Below are 22,600 nucleotides of genomic sequence, written 5' to 3' on the forward strand. Positions count from 1 at the left end.
TCAAGGCCTATAAAAGGCCTTGCACAAAGCAAGGCTGGCCTTTCCTTTGCTGCCGCTATTGCATCACAGATGTGAAACAACAAGCAGTGGAGGGAGCCCTCATCCCACAGCTCATGCAAGAGGTCAAACAGTCGCCCTCACGCTGAGAGCAGTTGCGTCGGGCCAGTGTGGGCTCCAACAAATCGCCGGAGGGCCAGAGGCTCATTGGAGACTGGGGGCTCCCTGAGGGCCGCATTGAGAGGCCTCGAGGGCCACAACTGGCTCGAGGGCCGGGGTTTGGGCACACCTGCTCTAGAGCAAGGGTTCAAAAGGGAATTGTGTGACTTGCAAACACCTGAAACAGAAGACCAGAGTCATTGTTTCACCACGAACATCTCGTCTCTCGTCTTTTAATATTTAAACCCTTACAAATCAGGAGAGCAACAGCCCCTACAAAGGAGTTGGCGCCCCTGTTGACCTGCACTTTGCTTTCTCAGCTGAAATAAACACAAAATTGGATTACGTGTAAATGACCAGCCAGTCAGTGGCTACCCTATTCAGCCCTGCAGGTTCTCCTATCCTTGTACAGATGGTGGCACTGGCATGAAATCCGGCCTGTGGCATCCCAGCACTGCAGTCTTCAAGTGTTCTCCTCCCCTCTCTTTAAGTGGAAGCAAGTTAGACCCACTCTAAATGGCACAGTTGCCACACTGTAATGTGATCACTGATGAATGGAGGTGGATTCCTGAGGATACCAGACATGATAATGCAGTCAGATGACCCCAGGATCCCGTGACTAACCATGAGGAAAGTGTATCAAAGAGACTGGTCAAAGTCACTCAGGATAATAATGTTGGAGACATGCCCTGTTTCCTGTAGTGCCAGCCAGAGAGTTCTGGGATGGCCACAGGCAGCGTGGGGAGACACGACTCTCGCCCGTTTTTGCCCCCTCAGATTAGTCTGCAGTGGACTGCCTGTGAATATGCTCCCTCCTTGTAGCCATTGATAGTTCTCTTTGTGTTGTCATGGCAACAGACGAGAAATATGCATAAGCCTGAATTTGGGATACTTTTTTCAAAAATGGAGGCCAGTAACTTGCAGCAGGCCCAGCTGCTGCCATCAGGGTTAACAGAACCACATCCTGTAGCAGTGGGTTCCAAAGATTAATTATGGATTGTGTGAAAGAGACCTTTCTTTTGTCTACCCTGAATCTGCTTCCCAGCAGAGTCACTTGATGATCCAAGTTCTTGTGTTACGTTAGAGAGAAAGGTGATCTCTCTCTCTCTCGTTCCTCCCCACCTGGCATAGCTGTGTGTATTTCCATCATGTCCTCTCCATCTTAGCTGACTCCTTTCTGAATGAAAAGTCCCGAGCGTTCTAGGCTTTCCTTGCATGTCCAAAGGCATTGGCCTTGTCCTTGCTCTGCTCTTGAATGGCCATAAAGTCAGCCTGCCGCCCTTGTCCTCGTGCCAGCCAGGACGTTCCCCTCAAAAGATGCCAGCGTTGCACAGGCAGCAGAGTTTGAGAAGCAAACAGCTTGTCAGGAGCCTTTGGCTGTGCATCAGACTGGTGTCTCCAGCTTGGGAATCTGTACAGCCGATAAAAATGGCCGTTGCACCAGGCCGCCTTCTCGCTCACGTCACCCATCTGTCGCTCAAGGTCGTTGCGTCCGAGGTGGAAGCAGGCATTGCTGCACGACTGCAGAGCTGTGTCACCATGGGTAGCGTCACGTCTGCTTCCTGCTGGCAGAGCATCTGGTTGTCTGGCGCATCAGGAGTGGGGGGGAGGGGGAGGTTATCCCTGCTCCTCTGGGCCATCAGAGGCTGCCACGTTGTGCTTCATCTCTAGCGATGCTGCAGATACAGTCTGCCTGGGGGGAAAGAAACCACCTTTGGGGCTGGAGGTCCTTCCCGTCCACACTCTTGTGTGAAGCCTCCCTCAGCGCCACAGGCAATGCACTTTGAGCTGTTTGAGGACCCGTCCAACTCGGCTTCCTTCATATTTCCAGGGTTAAAGCCCAGCACTGGAAGCAGATTCCAGTCCTGGCACAAACTGAAGCCTGCTCCTGGAAAAGCAGCAGGTGCATTCATGGCACTTAGCAGTTCTTCTCCCTGGTTGCAGACATTTGTTGCACGTAAATTCCTCCTTGTGTGCTGGAACCGTGATATACAGTGGCCCTTATGGACAAGTTGACACCTGCAGATTTGTCAGCTGACAACGTATCATGCAGTGGTTTGGAAGTGTGAAGAAGCTGCCACGGACCCAGCCATGCAGCCAGTGTGGCCTTGTCATCACTTCTCACCACCCTGACATATTCATTGCATTAATATCCTGCTTCTCTTCCCTGATGGAAGTCAGGGCAGTGCACTGGAGGACCGTAGGAAGCCTCCTGCCCAGGAACTTGCTTTGCTGCAACAACACCCAGGGTCACTCCAAGACTCCCTGGCCAGAGACAGCATGTCCAATGTTGCTCACCTTACCTGGTGTTGTGCCAGCCTGTGGCTTGGAAAAGAAGAAGAAGGTGAAGCAGAAAAGGAAGTGTGGAGAGTGGCAGGTTAGAGTGTCAGAGGGTTCTGCTCCACTCCCTTCTTCCTTTTCTGATTCAGGGATGAGGAGGAGCAGTAGCGGAGGCAAGTGGGAAGGTGGAGGTGGGCACTCCCTAGCAATCCGCTGCTGCCTGAGGCCACTGTCTCAGTTGGCCTCATGGATGAGCCACCCCTGCATGTACTCCCTCAAGCCATGTTCTTTGTTGAGTGATGGCCAAGAAACCAAGTGATAGACATGCATACCTGAGTAAACATTGGGACATGATTGTGAAGTTGCATATTGGTCCTCGGTCCACACACTGGCTGACAAGCAGGTGCACCTCTTTTCCCATGATAAGTGATGCTTTGTGAGGGCTTCTGACTACTTCAGTCACCCTCAATTTCCTGCAACTTGTCCTCTCCACTCAGTCCTTTGAAGTGGCCAATTCCATCTGAATTCAGTCTGTTGCACTGCCCTCTCCTCCTCTGGGGCCTTTGGCTGCTTCACTCCCCCCCCCCCCCACCGGCAGCAACCACCCTCCCCCACCATCCACCCTGATGTGGATGAGATAATCCTTCTGGAACAGCCTGGTACCAGACCAGTGCCATGCCAAGCCCAGACAAAGAAATATGGCTTTGCTTCCCAAAGCTTTCGTTCCTCCCTGATCAGCTCATGCTCTAAGCAGGGGACAAAGCAAGCCAGAAGGCTTGGATGAGACTCCTGTGTGCAACAGGCGGTGAAACCCTCTGACAAGGAGCCCTGCCTGGCAACGGAAGGAGGCTGATGACTTGTGTTGGCTCAGGAGTGAACCACATAAAAACCACCCTGGGAGAACGGCACTGCGGGGAGGCAGGGGGCTTTGTTTGCACGACAAGCTCCGGATTGCTGGCCAGCGGCTCTTTCGCACGGTCTCCCCCCTTCTCCAAACACAACTGGCTTGGAAGGTTTCTGGTTTCCACCCCATGTGAGGCCCAACTCTAGCTTTGCGCTCCCACGGCACAGAGCTCAGTGGGAAAGAGAGTCGTCCTTCCCCTTCTTCCCACCCAGAGAAGCTGGACCCTGGTCTTCAGGAGCAAGGAGAGCATTGCCTCATCTCTTCAAACTGGCTGTTTGATCTCTCTTCACCGCAGCAGCAGTGCAACATGGCAGGTGGCACTCCGAGAGTCCTGGACGCCACAATGTGTGGTGGCTTTGCCCAGTGGAAGCGGTCACATGGCTTGGACATGAGTGAGCAGGTCCCATTTCCCCAGTGACTTAGGGAAAGAAAGAGCAGATTTCCCTTCACAAAGGATCCTCAGAGATGCTGCTGTCTTGCAGTATAGAGCTCTGGTCTAACGCATGCTCCAGAGTCACAGTTGGCCACTCAGCACGTGGGCCACATCCGGTCCCCCAACAATGATCCAGCAACCCACTGTTCATGTGTGTCCTTCCAGCACTGAGCACTTCCTCTCTCCTGGCTTCAGAAGGGGTGGAAGGTTGCTGGGTCCACACCAGAGCCCTGGGGTGCTTCTCCCATCCCTTTGCTTTTCCACATTGTGCTGGAAGCACCACGTGGCAACGGATGCAGTGCTCTTTGCTCTGTGAAGAGACCTGGCACTGCCAGACGACCAGCTCCTATTCTCTGTTTGCTCAGGAATACAGGCCACTCCCCAGGGCACAGAACTCACTGAGGAGAATTCAAGAATGCCACAGCCCCAGGCAAGATGGCAAAAGGCAAAGAATCAGCTTCTTGAAAAGGAAGGGCAAGGAGGGAGTTGCCTGTTCAATGGACAGCAGACCTCCAAGTCTCTATCATATTTGACTCACCCCCCCCCCCCCGGACAGGCTGTCCCTACAACTGCACTTTAAGTGGTAATAATATCCTCCACACACAAATTTATTCTGGGAAGAAAGGCAGGAGAACAACACAAGAACCCCCAGAATTCAACAGATGCAAATTTCCTGTAAAACTGGGTGGCTCAAGAATGCCCAGGCCCTGTGAAGCGGAGTCCTTGTCCTTGGTTCACTTTGCTACCAGCTAATCTGACCCAAGAGGCAATTTTTTTCTTGTCCCAAGATTTGGTCAGATTCTGAGAAGGAGCACAGAGTCCACCACAAGGAGAGTAACTAGGGCCCACCCCCCACCTTCTTGCTGCGACCGAGGAAGCTGGCTTTGTTTTCCGCCTGCAGTTCGTCAATGATCATTTAATCAGCAGGATCGCCCTCCAGTCACATGGCTGGCTGTGTGCTTGGTGAGGCGTGAGGAGCCCATCCAGAGAGTGTACACCAGGCAGCTTTGCTATTCCCTCCTGGGCAGGACGTTCCTCCTTCCAAGGTCCACAAGCAACTGTGCTGGGAGCCTTCTGCAGCAGTGGAGCACCCGTCATGCAGCACGAAGGTCAGTCTTAAGACCCAGGTGTTTGGACCTCTTGCTCTCCAGCTGCCCAGCTCCAGGCAACCAGGCTCGCCAACATTGTTTATACAGCTGAGGGCCAGTGGTGGACACAAACTTCATCCAGGCATTGCCTATCTGCTGCTGTAGTGTGTAACTGTCACTCTTTTTTCTGGAGGGGGGTGTAGTTTGCAGGCTGCTTTTGCTCTTCTGGCAAACTTATTTGGCATGCTAGGAAACTCAGACCTGTGCTGGGGTGGGGGAAGGCCTGGAGAGTCCTCCAACCTACTGGGCCATGAGGGCCTCAAACTAGGAAAGTGCCTTGGGCGCTTCCTGGCAGGCTGGTTGTGCCTTGGGTGGGGTGGATAGGACAGTGGGATTCCAGTGTTGATTGGTGCTTTCTCTGCATGACTGTCATGGGGGCCATCACTGTTTGGCGGGTGGTGACATGTCGTGCTTGTTAATATGGCTGCATTTTTGGCATGCTGTGGAACCTTCAGCTTCTTGTGTTTTGCTTCTTGATTCTGGACAGCTATTTCTTGTTGCAACGAAAGCTCTTTTTCTAAGTTGTCTTGTGTTGTTGACTCTGCTGCCGCCAGCGAATTACATCGTGACTGTGCTTGCTTCTAGGGGTATGAACACAAAACAACCCAGTTCAATCTCGCCTTTCATTTCCATTGCTAAGGCCCTTGTTTATGTCATCATTCAATCATTATAATTTGATCAACTCATCACAAACCCTCCTCCCCATTTGTCTTAATGATGGGGGTGGGTGCAGAGACACACCTAATAGAATGGCTGACTTTTCCCCCTTTGACCTCTTTCTACATGGTCATGGCTTCCCTTAGTGGCTGTCTCCTGGCGGTTGACACCCTTTCCTCCTCAAATGGCCAGGAGCTGGGTAGGTTGGAAGCACTGTGGGCAAAAACTCAACAACGATGCCATCTGAGAAAAGATGAAGTGCGGTGCACATGATGAAGTGCACACAGGATGTGAGGAGCAGAGGTCCCTCTTTCAACCATTTTCCAGTCCCCGAAAAAGGATTGATTACAAGATTGGGAGTACATTACAATTTGGAACATCTTGGGAAAGAGACTCTCACTGAACTGTAGCTTATTGGGATGAGGGTGACGTCTTCCTCCAGGCGACAGCTGGAAAAGGACGTGTGAATTCTCCACCGGAAGGCGCCCACCCATTCCACCCCCCCCTCGAGTTAGTGAGGAGGCTGTTCTTATCTACTTTGAAGCTTGCCTATGGTTTTCTTAACTTACAAGATCGGAATAAGTGCTCTGTTTGCCACCAGCCTGCCAGCCACCCAGCTTCAGAAGTTGTGAGTCAGTGCACTGAAGTACTAGATGGGGGAGGGGGAGTTTTCTGATTTTGCTAATGGAGCTGCTGCTGGCAATGTCACTCCTTCTGCTGTCTGAAAGGGAAGTGGGTGGCCTTGTGTGCAATTATGAGACTCAAAGTAGCAGCTGAAGAGCCGTCTCTCACTTGGGCTAATCACGCAGGAGGACTGAGAGTGAGCTCTGCCTGCTGAGAGCATGTCGGGAGCTGGATTCCTCTCCATGGGCTCCTTGAGAGCACACAAGCCGTGGCCTCAGTCCCCTGCGGGTGAACTTCCCCTGCAAAAGTAGATTTGACAGAGCAGGGTGTGGCTTAATCTTGGCCTGCTCTTGAGAGCAAAGGGGGTGCTTGCTTTTGTGCCCCTCCTCAGCTTGCAGCGGCAGACACTAGAGAATGCTGCAAGGCCCCAGGAATGCCTGTGAAGACAATCTTCTCAGGCGATTTATCCCAAGGCTTTTTTAGATTATTGTGGTGCTCGCATTCTAGGGTTCAATTCTGCTGCACAAAACAGGGTTCCATACTGGGCCCTGGTCAGCTTTGCAAGTTATTTTGTTTATTTCAAAACATTTGGAGGCCACTTTTCAGCATACCCCCCAAGAGCAGCCAGCAATAAAGAATTAACCACTGCAGTGACCACCTGGAAAATCATCACATAGCAGCAGCAACAAGCAGAGCAGAGCCCTCTGAGCACACAGCTTCTCCAGATGGAAGACTCTTCTTCAAAAGGGAAGGAGCCAGACTGGGCTCCTGTGGGAGGGAGTCCCAGATACTGAGGCCTCAAATCCCCCGAGCAGGTCTTCTCGCTGCCATGGCATTTCTCAGTTGCTTGTTCTGTTCTAGCACAGCTTCTGATTTGTCGCCAGCTGAAGCTTCTGAGATCTGAACACCCCATATAAACACGCAGGGCAGGAGAGCAAATGTGCTCAAACAGCTTGTCTAGGTGGCAGGGCACAGTGGCGAAAGAAGCCTCCTTGCTCATTGCAGAGCTCTCCAAAGCAGCATGGGGATGCTGAGTGTTGCCACCACATCTTCAAGTGACCTGTGGTTTGGCCTCATTGTTTCCCCCCACGGTAATGGGCTTGCAGCCTAGGCTGGCTCCAGTGGACCCAGGCAAGTGTCCACTGCTACTTCTCCTGTCTGGGCTCTGAAAGTATTGTATGTGGTATTTGTAGAAGGCATGAGCCTCATCAGTCCCTGCTGGATTGCTCAGGCTTTCTGCTAGGCACTCACAGTCCATCTGACCTCACTGGCGTAATGGGAAATCAATATTGCAAATGTCACAGGCAGACAGCATTGACCTTCCTCTGATGGAAACTGACTGGTGCCCAAGTTCAGGGAGTGGAGCTGTCTCTGCCAACCTTTCAGCTTCTGCAGGGGCTCCCTGGTTTCTGAGACACTGGGAGGGTGGTGAAGGTGTCTCCTCTGACATGCTCTCCTGCCTGGCTGGGGATGGGGGTGGGCGTTGAGGTGTCTCAGCTGCCCTTGCTGGAGGGAAAGCACTTTGCCTGCTGCCCCCTTGAATAATTTAAGCCCCCAAGATCCTTCAGGCACCTTTTGCAGCAGACACTGGGCACTCTGTCATGAGGCGGTGGGAGTTGCCCTACTGCGCCCCGGCCCTGAATGTCTGAAAGCTGTTCTGCAGAGAGCACCACGGTGCTGCCCGAGGGGTCTGAAAGATCAGCTATTTCTGTTTAACCGCAGCAACTGTTACCCTGCACATTCCTGATCTTGGAAGCTAAGCAGGGTCAGGCCTGGTTAGTACTTGGATGGGAGACCACCTGGGAATACCTGGTGCTGTAGGCTTATACCAGAGTCTTTCGAGACTGAAGGTTGCCAACCACCATTCTGTTTAACCCCTTCCACTCCCCTCCTCATCATGTGGGAGGCATCATCCAAGCTGCACTGGCAGGAGATGCCAGGACTCCAACCAGAAACCCAAAGCTCAGTGCTCAGCTGCCCTGGGTGGTGAAATGCAAGGGCTGCAGGGTGGGCGGGTGGGTACCTTGCTGGGCATTGACGGGTTCCCAGATGGCACATCTGTGGAGGAGAAGTCTAACAAGAACTTTTTGCCAGAGGGGTTGCTTGGAGCCTGCGTGTTCAGAGGCAGTCTGTCATGGAGTACCAGTCCAGTAGCAGGAGGGGAGGCTTGTGGCCTCCTGGAAGCCTCAGGTTGGCACTCTGGAAAGAGACATGGTGTTGCTTCAGGGCTCGGACTGTTGGCCTGACGGAGCCCCTGAAAACCATTTGTGCGTCCCCTTTTTTTTCCTCTGCCCTGCCCCCCCCCCGGCCACTTGCTCCTTTACTTATCATCTAGCCTGAAGGAGACTTTGGACACCACAAAAAAGCAGCAAATTATATCAGTTATTTGTTGACTGCGGGATATCCTGGTCCAGCCACTGGAGAAGAAGGGAGGAAAAAAAGTCTTGCTTGAAGGAAGAAACCAGGAGCTGTTTCTTGTCTGGAAATGGGGGGGGGGGGGACTTCTGAAGGAAAAGCTTTTCTTTGTTTTTGAAGCAGTGTGGAGCGTGTGCAGCCCTCAGCATTGTGTCTACCTTCCTCTGTCTGTCTCTCAGGCAGAAGAATTGTGTTCAAGCAAAATTAAAATCCACGCCAGCATTTCCTTGCTGGCAAGAAGGAAATAGCATGAAAGCATCAGCTGGAGAGAAAGGAAAGGTGCGGCTGGAAGGCCACAAATCTCCCCCGATGAGCATTCTTGAGATCTGAAGTGCTTGCTCAGAGACAAGAAGTTGCAAACTGTTTGCCAAGCAAAACTGAGACAGAACTCTGGCAAGTGGTGCTCAGAGAGTGTTCAAAGAGGAGACCAGAGAAATGAAGCCACCATGTGTGGAATCCAAACGCGACGCGCCATCTGGCTTGGTCTTGCCTGCTCTGACTGGAAGCCTCTCCCCCACCCAGGGTTCAGGCAGGGTGCGTTCCTGGCTGCCAGAGATGGAGCCCGTGGCCTTATTAACACCAAGTGCTGCAGGTGCGCTGCTGCTGAGCAGTGGCGCAATCCCGAGTATTGCATGGCCAGGCTCCTATGTGCCAACTGTACAAAATGCAGAGGGAGCGAAATGGAATGCTCACTTAGGTTGCAATCCTATGCCCACTTTCTTGGAAGTAAGCCCCGTTGAACACAATGAAACTGACTTCTGAGTAGACATGCTTTGGATTGTGCTCTTAACTCCCAAACTGCATGCCCCTGAACCTTGCAGGAGGGTAGACAATGCCAGACATGTGCCAAGTGTTCATATGTGCCCACAAATCTGTGATTTAATATCAGAAATGCTCAAGACCATGCCAGGCAACAGATGGCAGCTCTCAAAACATTGATGATGGTTAATCTCTTGATCCATCAAGCAAATCTCTGGTAACCTCCCCAGCAGGGGCTGCTGGGAAGTGGGTGTCCTTCGGATGAAAGAAACTGAGCACTGAGTTGACTTCGGGGGAAGCTTCCATGCTCAAGCCCTTTGGTGCCACAGAGGCCTTTCTTTTCCACAGGGAGCTGTGACCAGATTGAAATGGAGCTTTCACCAAGCATTTATTAATACTGTGCAAGATTATCCAGCAGTGCCTTTCCCTGTGGCCAAGATTCTTGTTCTGTGGCGTCTACGTGCCCATAAGGTCTGTTCAGCAAAGCACTCTGGCAACTTCAAATGAAAGTCATTCCTTGCCAGTTTAGCTAATCCAGTTGCTTCTGTTCTTCCTGGCTAGGGAACTAGTGAGCAATTGCCCCTTGAATAGCCTCTCTGTGAATTGCCCTCTGTCCCTTCTGTCTGTCTGCATGTATGTGTAGGTCTTTAATTACTGATTTCCTCCCATAATTTATTTATTTTTTTTAAATTGCAAAACAGCACAAGAACCATTGCGGAGTCCCCCCCTTGCCTTCCATTTTGAGTTTCATTCTGTACCTAGAATGGAGAGGGCCCTGTGCCTCGGTGGGGGTGGGAGGAAGATGTGCTTCTCCCTGACATTAGTTATAAAAACACAGACCTTTGGCAGGTGTTAGTTCATCCATTACTGCAACAATTAGGAGGGAGGAATGGTCTGAAGGCAGGGGCCTGATTGTCACATAAATCACTGAGCCTGCCTAGAATCTTGTCTATAGCATCACCTGGTCCCTTGATTCTTGTGGGCAAGACTTAGGTGGTTAGTACATCCCATGGCTATTGCTGGGTGCTCCTGTGGAGGACTATTTAGTATCAGTTCCCACATTCCATACATTTTAATTCTTGAAAACAGCTGCCCAAAGAGGAGTGCAGTCACAGCTCAGATATAGCATGCTTGCTTGACTTACAGAAGGTCCCAGGTTCAATTCCTGATATCATGACATAAAAGGATCAAGTAGCAGTTGATGCTGTTACTAGCATAGCCCATAGTAGGCTCTATGACCCCCTTGTCTAACCCAGCATAAGCCATCTCCTTTTGTTGAGTCATATCCACTTTAAATGCTTGTCTCTGCTGCTTCAGATCTCTTTGGCAAACTGGGCAAACTTTGCTTGTACCCCAAACTTGTTTTAAACTCATACGTATCAGGTACCAGATAAGGATGCCAAAATCCAGATACGGAGAACAGGACTTCACATTTATTAAAACAAAACAGGTTCCAAGGCCTTGTGGAGATGGGCAAAGAACTGGGTGAGATGTGGGTGTTGCCTGGAGGACTCCTGGGAGCCACAAGTTGTGGTGTGTAAAGCTGCTCTCGGAAGCTGGAGGGAGCCTGGACAGAGTCTGAGTTCCTGGTGCCACTCCTTGTCCCTTCTCACTACACGGCACAAACAACCACATACTGCATTTGCTTCATATGCACAAGTGTTTGGGTTACACAGCCAGGGCTTTTCTTGGCACCACTTTTGGGTTGGAAAGTGAAGCTCTAGATGCACAGGTTTGTACCACAAACAGCCAAGATTTGGGGAACATGCCAGCTACCAGGTTGGGGAGGTAGTCCTGGAGTCCTGCCTTGCAGGTTTCTCACTGTGTAATAAGATTTCTTGTTTACCAGAATGTTTCGGAGGGCAGCGTTGGCGAGAGTACCTTAAAAGTCAGCCAAGAGGATGGCTCCTCGTCACACGCAGGCTTATGACAATTGGCTCAAATGTTCTGCTTCGTGAGCTCTTGGGTGTCAAGTGAGGACACTTTGCATCCTGCCTATCCCTCCCAGAATGATCCTGCTTATGTGTGTGCTAGACCTCAAAAACACTGGAAGCTGGGAAGGTCCCATTTGGCAACCCTCCTGCCACCGAGGAGGTGTGTGCTGTCTGAGATCTTGCATTCTCTTGGTGCAGAACTTGGGGATATTTTGCATGCAGATGAGAAAAAAGCAGAGCAGAGCTGTGTCTGGCAGGTGTGTGGGAGAAGCAGGTGAGAAACCAGGTCTTTCCTTCTGCACACAGTTCAAGGAAGCTGCTGCCCTCCTTGCAGCCAGCCAGCCTCTTGGAAGCTGGTCTGACCACAGGGTGTCAAACTAGACTTCCATGCCAGGTGAGATAATCAGTGTCAGGATGTCTCCCGGTATTGGACACCTTCTTTTTGCATCCCAGACATTTGTGTCCCAACATATGTATATTTGATTTAGATGTACTTTTTTATTTTTAAAATGCAAAGGTAGGGTTAGGGCTGGGATAAGAGGTTTAAGCTCTATAACATGGAGTTTGTTGCTCAGTTATAGTGAGATGCAAATGTCCAGGGACACCAATGACTGGGATATATTGACCAGGGCACAATCGTCCAGGATGCAAATACCTGAGTACAGACATCACCTGAGGAGTCACACCATGTGAGTGGAGCACAGTGCAGCAGGGATAAGTCCAACTTTTATGCCCCAGCCCATTTTCAGAGACCAAGCCATGATGTGTATGTGCAACCTCCTGATTTTAGAAATGGGCTTTGTCAGAATGCCAGATGCAAGGGAGGGCACCAGGATGCAGGTCTCTTATTATCTGGTGTGCTCCCTGGGGCATTTGGTGGACCGCTGTGAGATACAGGAAGCTGGACTAGATGGGCCTATGGCCTGATCCAGTGGGGCTGTTCTTATGTTCTTATGAGTGGAAGGGGCTCATGCATAATGGGTTATGCAGGAGTAAGCAAGCACCCTCCCCCATTGTAATACTTTCATTGGGCAGTGTGTATGCTGTTATAATGGAGGAACACCCCTTCCCACCACAAGGAGACCATGACACTTATGGGAATAGGAGAGTTGGCTGGTTGGCAACCTTCAGTCTCGAAAGACTACAGCACCCGGTATTCCCAAGCGGTCTCCCATCCAAGTACTAACCAGGCCTGACCCTGCTTAGCTTTGAGATCAGGAATGTGCAGTGTAACAGTTACTGCTGCCGCTATAGGAATAGGAATATGGAATATTCCATAATATGGAATATGGAATAGGAATAGAAATATGGGAATAGGAGGGTTGCATGTTTCGACAGTTGCCCTCACACATTCTTTCAGAAAGTTTATTGAGAGGATGGAGAACTTCTTAGCGCAGCTGAACAAGCTCCACTCCTGGGCAACTGGCCAGCCCCCTGCCAAACAGCAGCTCACTGCCACCCTTTTCCCCAGGCCTCAGTAACTCAGTTTGCTGGAAGTGGTTATTTAAGACCTACGGAACTGCAGCCCTGACTTTTTCCTGAACAAGTCCCCTCTCCCTCCCCAGTTAGTTGAGAAGCGTGATTCCTGCCAAGGGCTTGGTGGAATTGTGAGCCAGCTGAGATCTTTGAATATGAGCAGCTGAACAAAACCCTCTGACAAAAATCAGACTACTTCATATGCAAGGCAAGCAAAAGAGCAGAGAAGATGGCTTTTGATATTATAATTTTTTTCCTTAATATGGGTAAGGCATGGTACAGATGCAGCATTCATGAGGCTGGACTCAGCAAATCCAAACAATAAATGGAACTTCGTTATAAGGGATTCATGAGATTTGACGCACAGTCAGCAATCCCTGAGCTAAAATGATTGATTAGAATCAAGGTTAAAATTGAAACCATTTGCAAAATTTGAATTGTGGAATATCTGTGAGCTGGCCCTGATCTCTTACTCCATTGTTAATGCAGCTCCATCTTCCTTTGACCGCCTCATTAGGAGAGACAAACTAAGGAGAGTGGAGAATCAAAGGCTTGAGCTTTGCAGGCCCTTGTCAAGGCTGTTGTGATTGCCTTGTGATTTTCTACCTTGTGAAATCTACCTTGTGATTTTTCTGCATATCCAAGCAATGAATGTGCAGTACAAGAGATCCTGTCTCGCTTTAAGTCTTGCCATTCAAATAGGTGGAGGCATAATTGAGGAGGCATTTAAGGCTGTTTCTTGCACAGTTCCTGCTACTTACCCTCTGAACTGACCCAGACAGAGAATGCAGGGAAACCTAGATGCCAGTCTGCCCATCTGGGCCTCCAGGTCAAGCAGGAAAATGAGGACAAGCATTCAGAAGTGATGGGGGCAGAGAACAAAAGATTTGCATTGATTATTCTTTTGACTTATCAAATCTGGATTGAGAAGTAGAGGATGGATTTTTATTAAAAAGCAATAAAAATGACTGAAGAAGACTAAATAGCAAATGGTATCCATTTGTATGGAAAGCAAGGGCCAAGCAAGATGTTTGTGGACATACCTCATGAATCGCCAGCCCCAGAGCTCCTTTGCCCCTGCAAGCAAGCTGTCAGGGCACAGCAGTGGACTGGCAGCAGGAGGGGTGAGCAAATGCTGGCAGCCTCTAGACACTGCGGTTGCAGAGACAATGGGGTGCTGTCAGAAGGTTGTAGGCCCCATCCAGAGTGTGTGGGAGCAAAGGCTAGAGGGCGTGGAAGACCCCAGACACAGGGAGCCAGGGCTACGGGGCGCTGGTGGCTGGTGGATCCTCAGTATGCAGACATGGCACTCTCCTGTGTCTGACTAGAAACCCCATGTCAGGATGCTGGAAATCCTGGGGTAAGTTCTGCACTGGGCCCCCAATGGCAGCCCGTATGGTGCGCTGGGCTGTGCCAACCATCGATGCTGGGGGTTCAGGGTCACCCTGGCCAGGGGACCTTCCAGCGACTGTCAACCTTCAGTCAATGCTGCTGAGCTGCCCCAGTGCCGCACCTGCCAGGCAGCACAGAGGACTGAAGCAGAAGGGTAGGGTTACAAGCCTGTGCTACAGGTTTGACCCTATCCCAGAGAAAGGATGCCTTGACATGGTGTGGGCAGAGGCAGGACGCTGTGCCCATCATCCCCTGGCCTCAGGAAGGTCTACTCATGCCCCAGACAGCCTCTGGGTATTTCAAGTTCACCTCTGCAGACATCATGCCTTGAAACTTGGCTTTTGACAGTGAGCGAACATGCTCCATTCTTTATCTGATACTGAGTTCTGGGACTGCATGAAGTAACTGGGCAGCTCAAAAGTGTACCCAGCTGTGCAGGGTGGTTTTGCGCATCGTCTTTGGGCAGGGGGGAGCCTCCTTTCTTCCTGTTCTTCTTTGCTTGTGGGAATCATGACTCACTCCCCAAAGGGCCCTAGAAACTGCTGGCTGGATGTGTGAGAGCCTCTGTCTCGAGCAGCTCACATGACACCAAGAGCCCCCTTTGTGCAGTGTGAACTTTCCTCCTTTCTCGGCCCCTAAAAGAGCCATTCATCTGGAGAAAGAGAGAGGCTGGCGCAGAGAACCCCTTCTAGGCCTGCGGGCGGCCACAGCTCCTGCTGTTCTCTCTTATACCAAGTGGCCTTCTAGGGAAACGGATGCAACTGCCCAGCTAGATGCAGTGGGAACCCTTCTTCGCCTTTCCCAGCGATGTCGGAGACAGAAGCCTTTGAGTTGTTTACAGGAAATGCAGAGCAATAAGGCAGGCAGCCCCCACCGCCCAGCCCAGCCCAGCCCAGCCTTGCTCTCTGCTGTGCATGGATGCGTGATGGACAGCCTCTGCTCTCTAGAGTGGGAATCTGGTTGTGCGTTTGGCTGGGTTGCCATCTGAGGAAGGGGAGTCTGAGGTAGTCCAAAGCGAACCTCTTGCAATCACTGCATGGCACAAGCAGGGCCTAAGGTAGCAGGCCTGAATTCAAATCCCAGGCTATTTGGCCAGTTCTTTAAAGGTGACCTTGAGAAGCAGGTTGGACAAGCACTGCTGAAAAGCTGGGCAAGATTCATGCAGCAGGAGCTGCCTGGGAAGGTGATCCCTGTCTCAGTCTCATTTGAAGTCCCCTTTCTAAGGTGTCCTTGATGAGAGCATGTGGGCAGGATTCCTCTTGCTTGCTGGGTGTTGGATGGAGCAACCCTCATGGGCCCTCCCAACTCCAACAGGCCTCTCTGGGCTTCTCAGTTCATCTGGGCAGAAGGTGCTGCAGTTTGAGAGAGATCAGGACAACAGCCTCTCCGTTTAAGTGATGCCCTTGGGGTGCAGGAAGTCCTTCTGCCAGGGTCCCCAGTCTGAGACCCAGAGCACCTTACAGGAAAGGTCTTACACATTTGCTGTTTTACTTTTTAGATCTGGGCTCCCAAGGCATGCCCAGCAGCCTGGCCACCAATGATTTGCTTTGCTCCAGGTCCATTTGCCTGAGAACTGTGTGCCTTCCCATACTTCTTGTGTGTCAAAAGGATTCTGGTTTGTTATTGGAGGGCATGCTGGTACTTATTGCAGTAGATAGCTGAGTTGTGAGTTTCAGCAAGGTGGGGGGGGGAACATGTCAGAGGCTTGACTTTCCTTCCAGAAGATCATGGCTGATATCCATTTTAAAATTGGCTCCCCACCTTACATATGTGGAAAAGGAGGGTCCTGACAATCTCTTCGCTCTTTGCCCTCCAGATGTCATGGCGGCCGCAGTATCGCTGCTCCAAGTTTCGAAATGTCTACGGCAAAGTGGCCAACCGAGAGCACTGCTTTGATGGGGTCCCCATCACCAAGAACGTCCATGACAACCACTTCTGTGCTGTCAATGCCAAATTCCTGGCCATCGTGACTGAGAGTGCTGGTGGGGGCTCTTTCCTTGTCATTCCTCTGGAACAAGTAAGTGACTGTGACTTCTGCTTTCAACAAACTTTTCTTCAACCCCATTGGCTGGTCTTCCAAGTTGGGGGGAAAAGTCCTTTGTTTTCTCTTCCATTCTCTACCAAACGCCAACACTCTCCCAGGCAGAGAATCCCTCTTGGCATGAGAAGTGGTTCCAGTATCAGGCACAAAGGAACATCTGGGGGGCTCTGCACTCCCCCCCCCAATGATAAGCTTTTCTGGCAAATAACTGATGCTGAATTTCACCCCAGAGATTTCCTAAGATGCTTGTGTGAATTTTAAAAATTAAACTTGAAAGTCTGAGATCATAAAATGTTAACCACTAAGCCATTTAACTGACCCTCTAGAACTGGGCCTGTGGGCGCCTGCAAGCGCCTCTGTCAGGGCCACTTATTCATGATTCAAGGCTCTCAGGTGGCTGCTGAGTTGGGGGCTTGCAATATTTGCTGCATCTGCTAGAAATTGCAGGGTGTGCCAGTAGCTTTGGAGGGTCCTGATTATGAAACAGACAAATTCATGGAGGAGAGACAGGGTAGGGGTTGTTTGTGAGAGAAAAAGAGTGTGTGAGAGAGAGATTCCTGTACTCACAACTGATCATTCAGCCAGGCTCTCAGGGCTCAACCAGTCTATGGATCCAGATCTTTGGATGCCCATGCTTTGGATATGTTCCCCAGTGCAATGTTCCTGAGGTCTGTTGTTCAGAGTGGGATAAGGCTGGGAGGGGGACACGTCTTGATGCATTTCCTAATTAAAGGGCAGAGTGTGAGAACAAAATAGAATCCGATGATTAGTTTCCTTGCAGTCGGCTGGAGACTCTTGAAATGAGCAGCCCCTAATTAATCTGCTTCCATTTTTAGCAGAAATAGATCAAGGTAACCTAGAAACTATTGAGAGCTGCAGATTAAGAGTCTCAGTTCTGTGCCAGTATATTCTTGTTGGCTTTTGTGAACATGACTTTCTCCCACCATCCAGTACATCACATTCTCTAGGGCATATGTTCCCCTGCCAGCAGATCAGAAATCTTAGCTGCTTGCAACAAAAACCTGCTTCCCTGTTCTCACCAGAAGCCAAAAAACACCCACTCCACAGCACACAGCAAGCCAGTTCCAGAAAAACTCCCTGGGACTTGTCCAGGGTTCTGAAGGACCTGACTCATGCCCACTCTTGTTTCCTGATTCCAAGCCTTCCACCACTGAGGGGTGCCTGCTCATGTGGTCTCTACCCTCACTCTCTGCTCCAGATCACTTCCAGATTTATTTTCTCCACACACCTCCAGGATCTCAGCCTCACCAGGATGGAACACCTACTTTCAGAACCAAAGGACTAGGGGTCAAAACTAAATGGCATTCAGGGTGAGAGTGCCCATGCCGAAATTCTGTGTGTCCCATATGTATCAGACATGCTTACCACACAAGGGAACCTGTTAACAGGTCAGCAGTCAGAGGTCTGGATTGGTGCAGGGCTGGAAGCCCAGCCCTGCCTGTGAATAGGCCAGTGCCTGGGCGAAAAACCTGGTGGGGCATATGTGCAGCTCTCAGGTAAGCAGTTGCTTTACCTGTGTCCACCATCACATCCATTTTGACCCCAAGAGTCTGTTGCCATTCTGTCTCCCCACATTGAGTTTTTCATGAATATAATCCTTGAAGCGTGAACATGGAATTGGTTTGTGGAGACAGTTGGCTGGGCCCATCTTTGAATACTTGTATGTGCAGAAGGACGTGGCAGCATGCCAAGCTCATTCTGTCACTTTCCATGGGGGTGCAGACACAAGGGAGTCAATCTCATCCAACCCTTAACCGTTATTATAACAATGGGAAACAGAAATATTTGATTCAGTGCAAAGGTGTGTGTGGGGGGGGGGCGGCAATCCTGTGCAGCTTTCTGCTTGGTTGTGCACAAGGGTCAGAAAGCTCATTGCCTGCAACCAACAGTGAATTCAGACAATCTGCAGTTAGAAGGCAGCTGAGTCATTTAGGGTAAGATAGCACTTCACCGTTCCTTTATGCATTTGCTTGTGCACTTGCTTGCTTGCTTGTTTGCTTCCTGCTTGCATTTGATTGGTTTGCACTGCGAATGGCTATATTAGTGGGAGCATTTTACACCCTGTTGATTCACCCACGCAGATAATTCCTTGTCTGCACAGTGTGTTCCCGGCTTGCGGCAAGCTAATTCTGTTACCTTGCTGTGGGAATGTGAAGCTGGAAGCTGTTGCAGTTAGAATCCAGCCAGGGCTGGCCCATCCATGAGGCCAACTGAAGTGGTTGCCTCAAGCATCAGATTGGGGGGGGGGGAGTGTCTTTGTCTGCCTTCTGGCCTCCACTGATCCGCCTTCTCCTTCCATTCCCTGGATTGGAAAAGCAAGAGAGGGAGAAAGAGGAAGAGGAAATGTGGCAGAGGAGAGGGCTGAGCTAGTGCATTGGAGAGTGGAAAAAGCAGCGTCGGGCACCTCATTGGCAAAGGGGTGGGCAGTGTTTGGCAGGCTGCCTCAGGAGTTCTTAGGCTGGCCCTATTAATAAGTTATGCATTAATCTGCCTGCTTCTCACTGCCTGTCAGAATCTGTGAACCCTCACTGCAGGGGCAGATGGATTTAGATCTTTTCTCCAGGTACCCGAATATATTAATTCTCATCTGGGAGCCTCTGAGAGCTTCCACATTAGTGAAGGCTCGCGGACTTTATAGGAGCCGTGGATAGATTTAACAGGATTAGCAAAACATACACTTTATATATGATAATGGATATATTCTATCTACATCCTGTTCTAGTGCGTAGGGAGTACTATTCCAAATGCAATTCCGCTAGCTGCAAGCAGAATCAAATGGCCTTCTTGGCAAACCCCCGCAGACGTGCGGCATCCCCTGGAAGTGCCTGAACCCTGACGTCCCTGCCTCCAGCCTGGCATGCAGTCATCAGGTGTTCATGGTCCTTGTGATTGTACAGCAAGGTGGAGGAGAGGGAAGTGCCCCCTGAAGGAAGCTGAAGAACCTGAGGCCAAACTAAGGGCCTTCCGAGAAAGGTCCTGCAGCTCCTCGTTTGTGCCTTAAAAAGCACAAGCCTCAAAAACAAAAAAAAAACAAGCCAGGTTTGGGTAAGATAGGGAGAGGGCTGAGTAGTGGCAGCAGGATGAAGCTGAGCCCTCCAAGGCACCGGGCCTGGAGTGGTGGTCCCGTGTGGCCTGGGCTAAGGACAGTTCCGCACATGCAAGCACAGGTGCAGACGTGCATCCCACCAGCCCCAAGGGCCTGGAGAATCCGCAGCAGCGGAGAAGCTGCTGAGCCCTTCAGTCCCACAGCATTTGCACAAGGGAGGAGGGAGGATGCCAGCATCACGCAGGCTGTGCACTCGGGGGCAGCCCGCCTGTTCCTCTCCCTCTTCTTCACATTCCCTCCCGGTGCTCTGGTGCTGTGGCCTCTGTTCAGTTTGTGTCCCTCCTGTGAGCCCAAAAGAAGCACGCCTCTCTGGGTTTCCACCATCTCCTCTCGTTGCAGCCCATACACAATTGCAAGAACCGTTTGGGTTGCCAATGCCGCTTCCCTGAGCACTCTGCAGAATGGGACTCTCCTGGTTTCAAAGTCTCACTGGCTTAAAGCTGTTGGACAAGGACAGCAGAGCTGAGCCCACAGGAAAAGTTGCGTTCTGGGGGAGAAGGGAGGGTGTTCCACCATCCGCAGATTTGTCCAAGCCTGGACAAAGGAGTGCAGTTTAAACAAGTTATGACAGGCAAGAAAGGAGGCATGTGGAAAATGTCTGTGTTGCCCCACTCAGCAATAACAGTGCTGCTGTCTCTGTCTTGTTCCCATGTAGCAGGAGTCAAAGGCAGTCTGTTGCCATAAGCGAGTCAGCAGAACCCCATTTCCGTGATAGATCCAGGGCCAGCAAACGTACCCAGAGAGGAGAACCTCTTATCTTTGTGTTGAATGGAGTTTTTATTGTCACATGTAGAAGCTGTATGTGCACAAGGCTCTCCTGAGGTCCCCTGGACAGGGAGACAGCCCTACATGTGCATGTGTTGAGTCCATGCAGATGGTCTAGTCAGTGCAGTGGTTCTCACACATTTATCTCCAAGGCCCACCTTTTTAGACTGAGAATCTGTCAGGACCCGGCGGAAGTGATGTCATAACTGGAAGTGACATCATCAAGCAGGAAATTTTTCTTAACAATCCTAGACTGCAATCCTACCCACACTTACCCAGGAGTAAGTCCCATTTACTATCATTGTTAAAAGAATATACATAGTAGCCTGTTAAAAGTACAGGTCGGTAACCTCCCAAATGCAGTCATATATCATGGTAGCATCAAGTCTCATATAGTAAAAATAAAATATTGAAATGAATGGGGAAATGAATGGGGACCCCCCTAGTGGGTCCTGACCCACAGTTTGAGAAACACTGGTCTGGTGAATGCATGTGTTGCTTCTCTGTGTCTGTTCACTCACCTAGCTATGTTGTGAAAATAAAGCTACTGACATTAGAGCCACTAGTGCTTCCTGCCTCTGCCTTTGATCCAGGCCAAATGGGCAACTAGCCATGACCCTGACAGAGACCTGCCTTGCAGATCTGTTCTGCAGACCTGTTCAGGCTGTTCTGTGGGAGAGCACCATAAAGGCTGTGAAACACTCTGCAGATTAGAATAGATTATGAAGTAGCAGGCAAGGAAGGAAAGGGTCAGCCCGGAGCTCATACGTGGGGGAACCGACAAGTGAAGTTCCATTCAAGCTGCTCTACTATGCAACGCCACCCTGACGCCTGGTGCCAGGAGGGTCTGTGGGTAGACGTGCGTTTTCAACCAAGTTTCCTTTGTGCAACAGACTCTTCCTGTCAAGTTGCCATCTGGGCAACACAGCAGGTTTGTGTTTGCCTCGCAAGGTACTGCTTGTCTGTGCCAAGAGACATCAAAGACTGCTTGCCCTCCCCCTGTTTCCATAGCAACTTTTAAAATTTAGAAGTATGAAGTGGGTATCCAGATTGGCTGCCTTTATGGAAAGAGAGAATGAAATTCTGGCTGCTAATGGAGAGCATTTTCATGTGGATGGCTGGCATTTGTAGTCCCTTCTTTCTCTCAAAGAATAAAACGCAAGCTCAAAGGAGTGCAGGCCCTGCTGATCTGCCTGACAGAGCACAGGGATGAAGTTGGCATAGGGAGCTGACTTTCTGCCACACCATGTTGCGCAGCCAGGTGGTCAGCTGATTCCCAGCAACACCCTTGCCCAGTCACTGTCCTGCACCTGGCTCCAGGTGTCATGCACCTGGCTCTCCTGAGGGTCCACTGCAGGTATGCCCAATGTGTAGAACTGGGTCTCCTCTTACCAGTGGCATATCTAAGGAGGCAGGGCACCAATTGCTCTGGATGCCATGCCTGGGAGGGTGTTAGGGGGTACCTTACAGAGGCCTTCTGAGACTCAGGGTGGCCAGGCATGGCCTTCTTGATCATCAGAAGGTTTTAGAAGATCTGCCGGAGGCCTTAGTAAGTGCATTTTTAAGGCATCTGGCAGGCCTCCTGAGGCCTTCCAAGGCCACACATGTCCTTTCTGGGGCTCAGAAGGTCTGCCAGAGGCCTTAGAAAGACAGTTCCAGTTTTTGCCGAAAACCAGAAGTGCCTTGAAGGGGAATGTTAAAAAAAAAATTGTGCTGCCAGGTGCCAGATGGCATAGTTATGCCACTACTCCTTACAGAGGGGCCAGCTTCTGTGCCCTGGTGGAAGGACAGTTTGCTAAGGGCCTTGAACTTGGAGCAGGAGTTTTTCAGAGAAAAGCAGCTACCCTCCCCAAATGTGCACTGGCTTTTGGGGGATTCTATCTACCCCGAGGTCCACAGCTGCTCCTGGCACCCCAGATGCTGTGTCATAATGGCTGGTCCATTTGTTGTGTCGGACTGGCCCAGGGGCTTGTGATGCTGGGGGAAGGGGTGGGCCTTGCCTATTGGCTGAGGAGGGAGTGCCAGCCCCTCCTTGTACTCTGATGGACACGGCCTTTTCTGTGGGGGGGGGGGCGGGGAGAGAGGTGCGCCCAGTGCACTTCTTCTGGACTCCATTTCTGTCACTTGACAATGGGTGATTGTTTGCAACGCAGCTGATGAAAACACAGAGGCTCTCTCTGAGCATGGCTCTGTGTCTGCTGTGGCTATCTAGAGAGCTGGGATATGAAGATGGAAAATGTAAACCTCTTGGCAAATTCAGGGAAAAGAAAATGACTCTTAAAGCTGGTTGAACTGTTTAGGGCTCAGGTCTAATGCATATGTGCAAGCAGCAGCTGGGCACTGGGGGAAGGCAGCTTTGGCGGCATCTGCCCAGAAGCCACTTCAGCTTCTATCAGACTGGGCACATCTACATCTTGCCTCCTCAGATGCATTTTTGTTTTTTCCCATGAATCCCCCATCTTAGACCGGTTATGACAAGCTCTGCAACC

At 50.7% G+C, this 22,600-nt stretch overlaps 1 protein-coding gene across 4 annotated transcripts in view; it reads left to right on the forward strand.

Annotated features, from left to right (window-relative positions):
* The window catches only part of CORO2B (coronin 2B), a 58,879-nt gene that overhangs the window by 11,974 nt on the left and 24,305 nt on the right, over positions 1–22,600 (forward strand). For 2 of the 4 annotated variants that reach the window (XM_066635471.1, XM_066635473.1), the window contains exon 2: positions 15,995–16,195. In XM_066635471.1, the coding sequence (XP_066491568.1) occupies positions 15,995–16,195 (201 nt within the window). Of the gene's footprint in view, positions 1–4,805; positions 4,883–6,128; positions 6,207–15,994; positions 16,196–22,600 lie in introns of those variants that run through there. The other 2 variants (XM_066635472.1, XM_066635474.1) reach the window with 2 other exon arrangements.

This window comes from Tiliqua scincoides, chromosome 8 (genome assembly GCF_035046505.1).
Source record: "Tiliqua scincoides isolate rTilSci1 chromosome 8, rTilSci1.hap2, whole genome shotgun sequence".
Lineage (NCBI taxonomy): Eukaryota > Metazoa > Chordata > Lepidosauria > Squamata > Scincidae > Tiliqua > Tiliqua scincoides.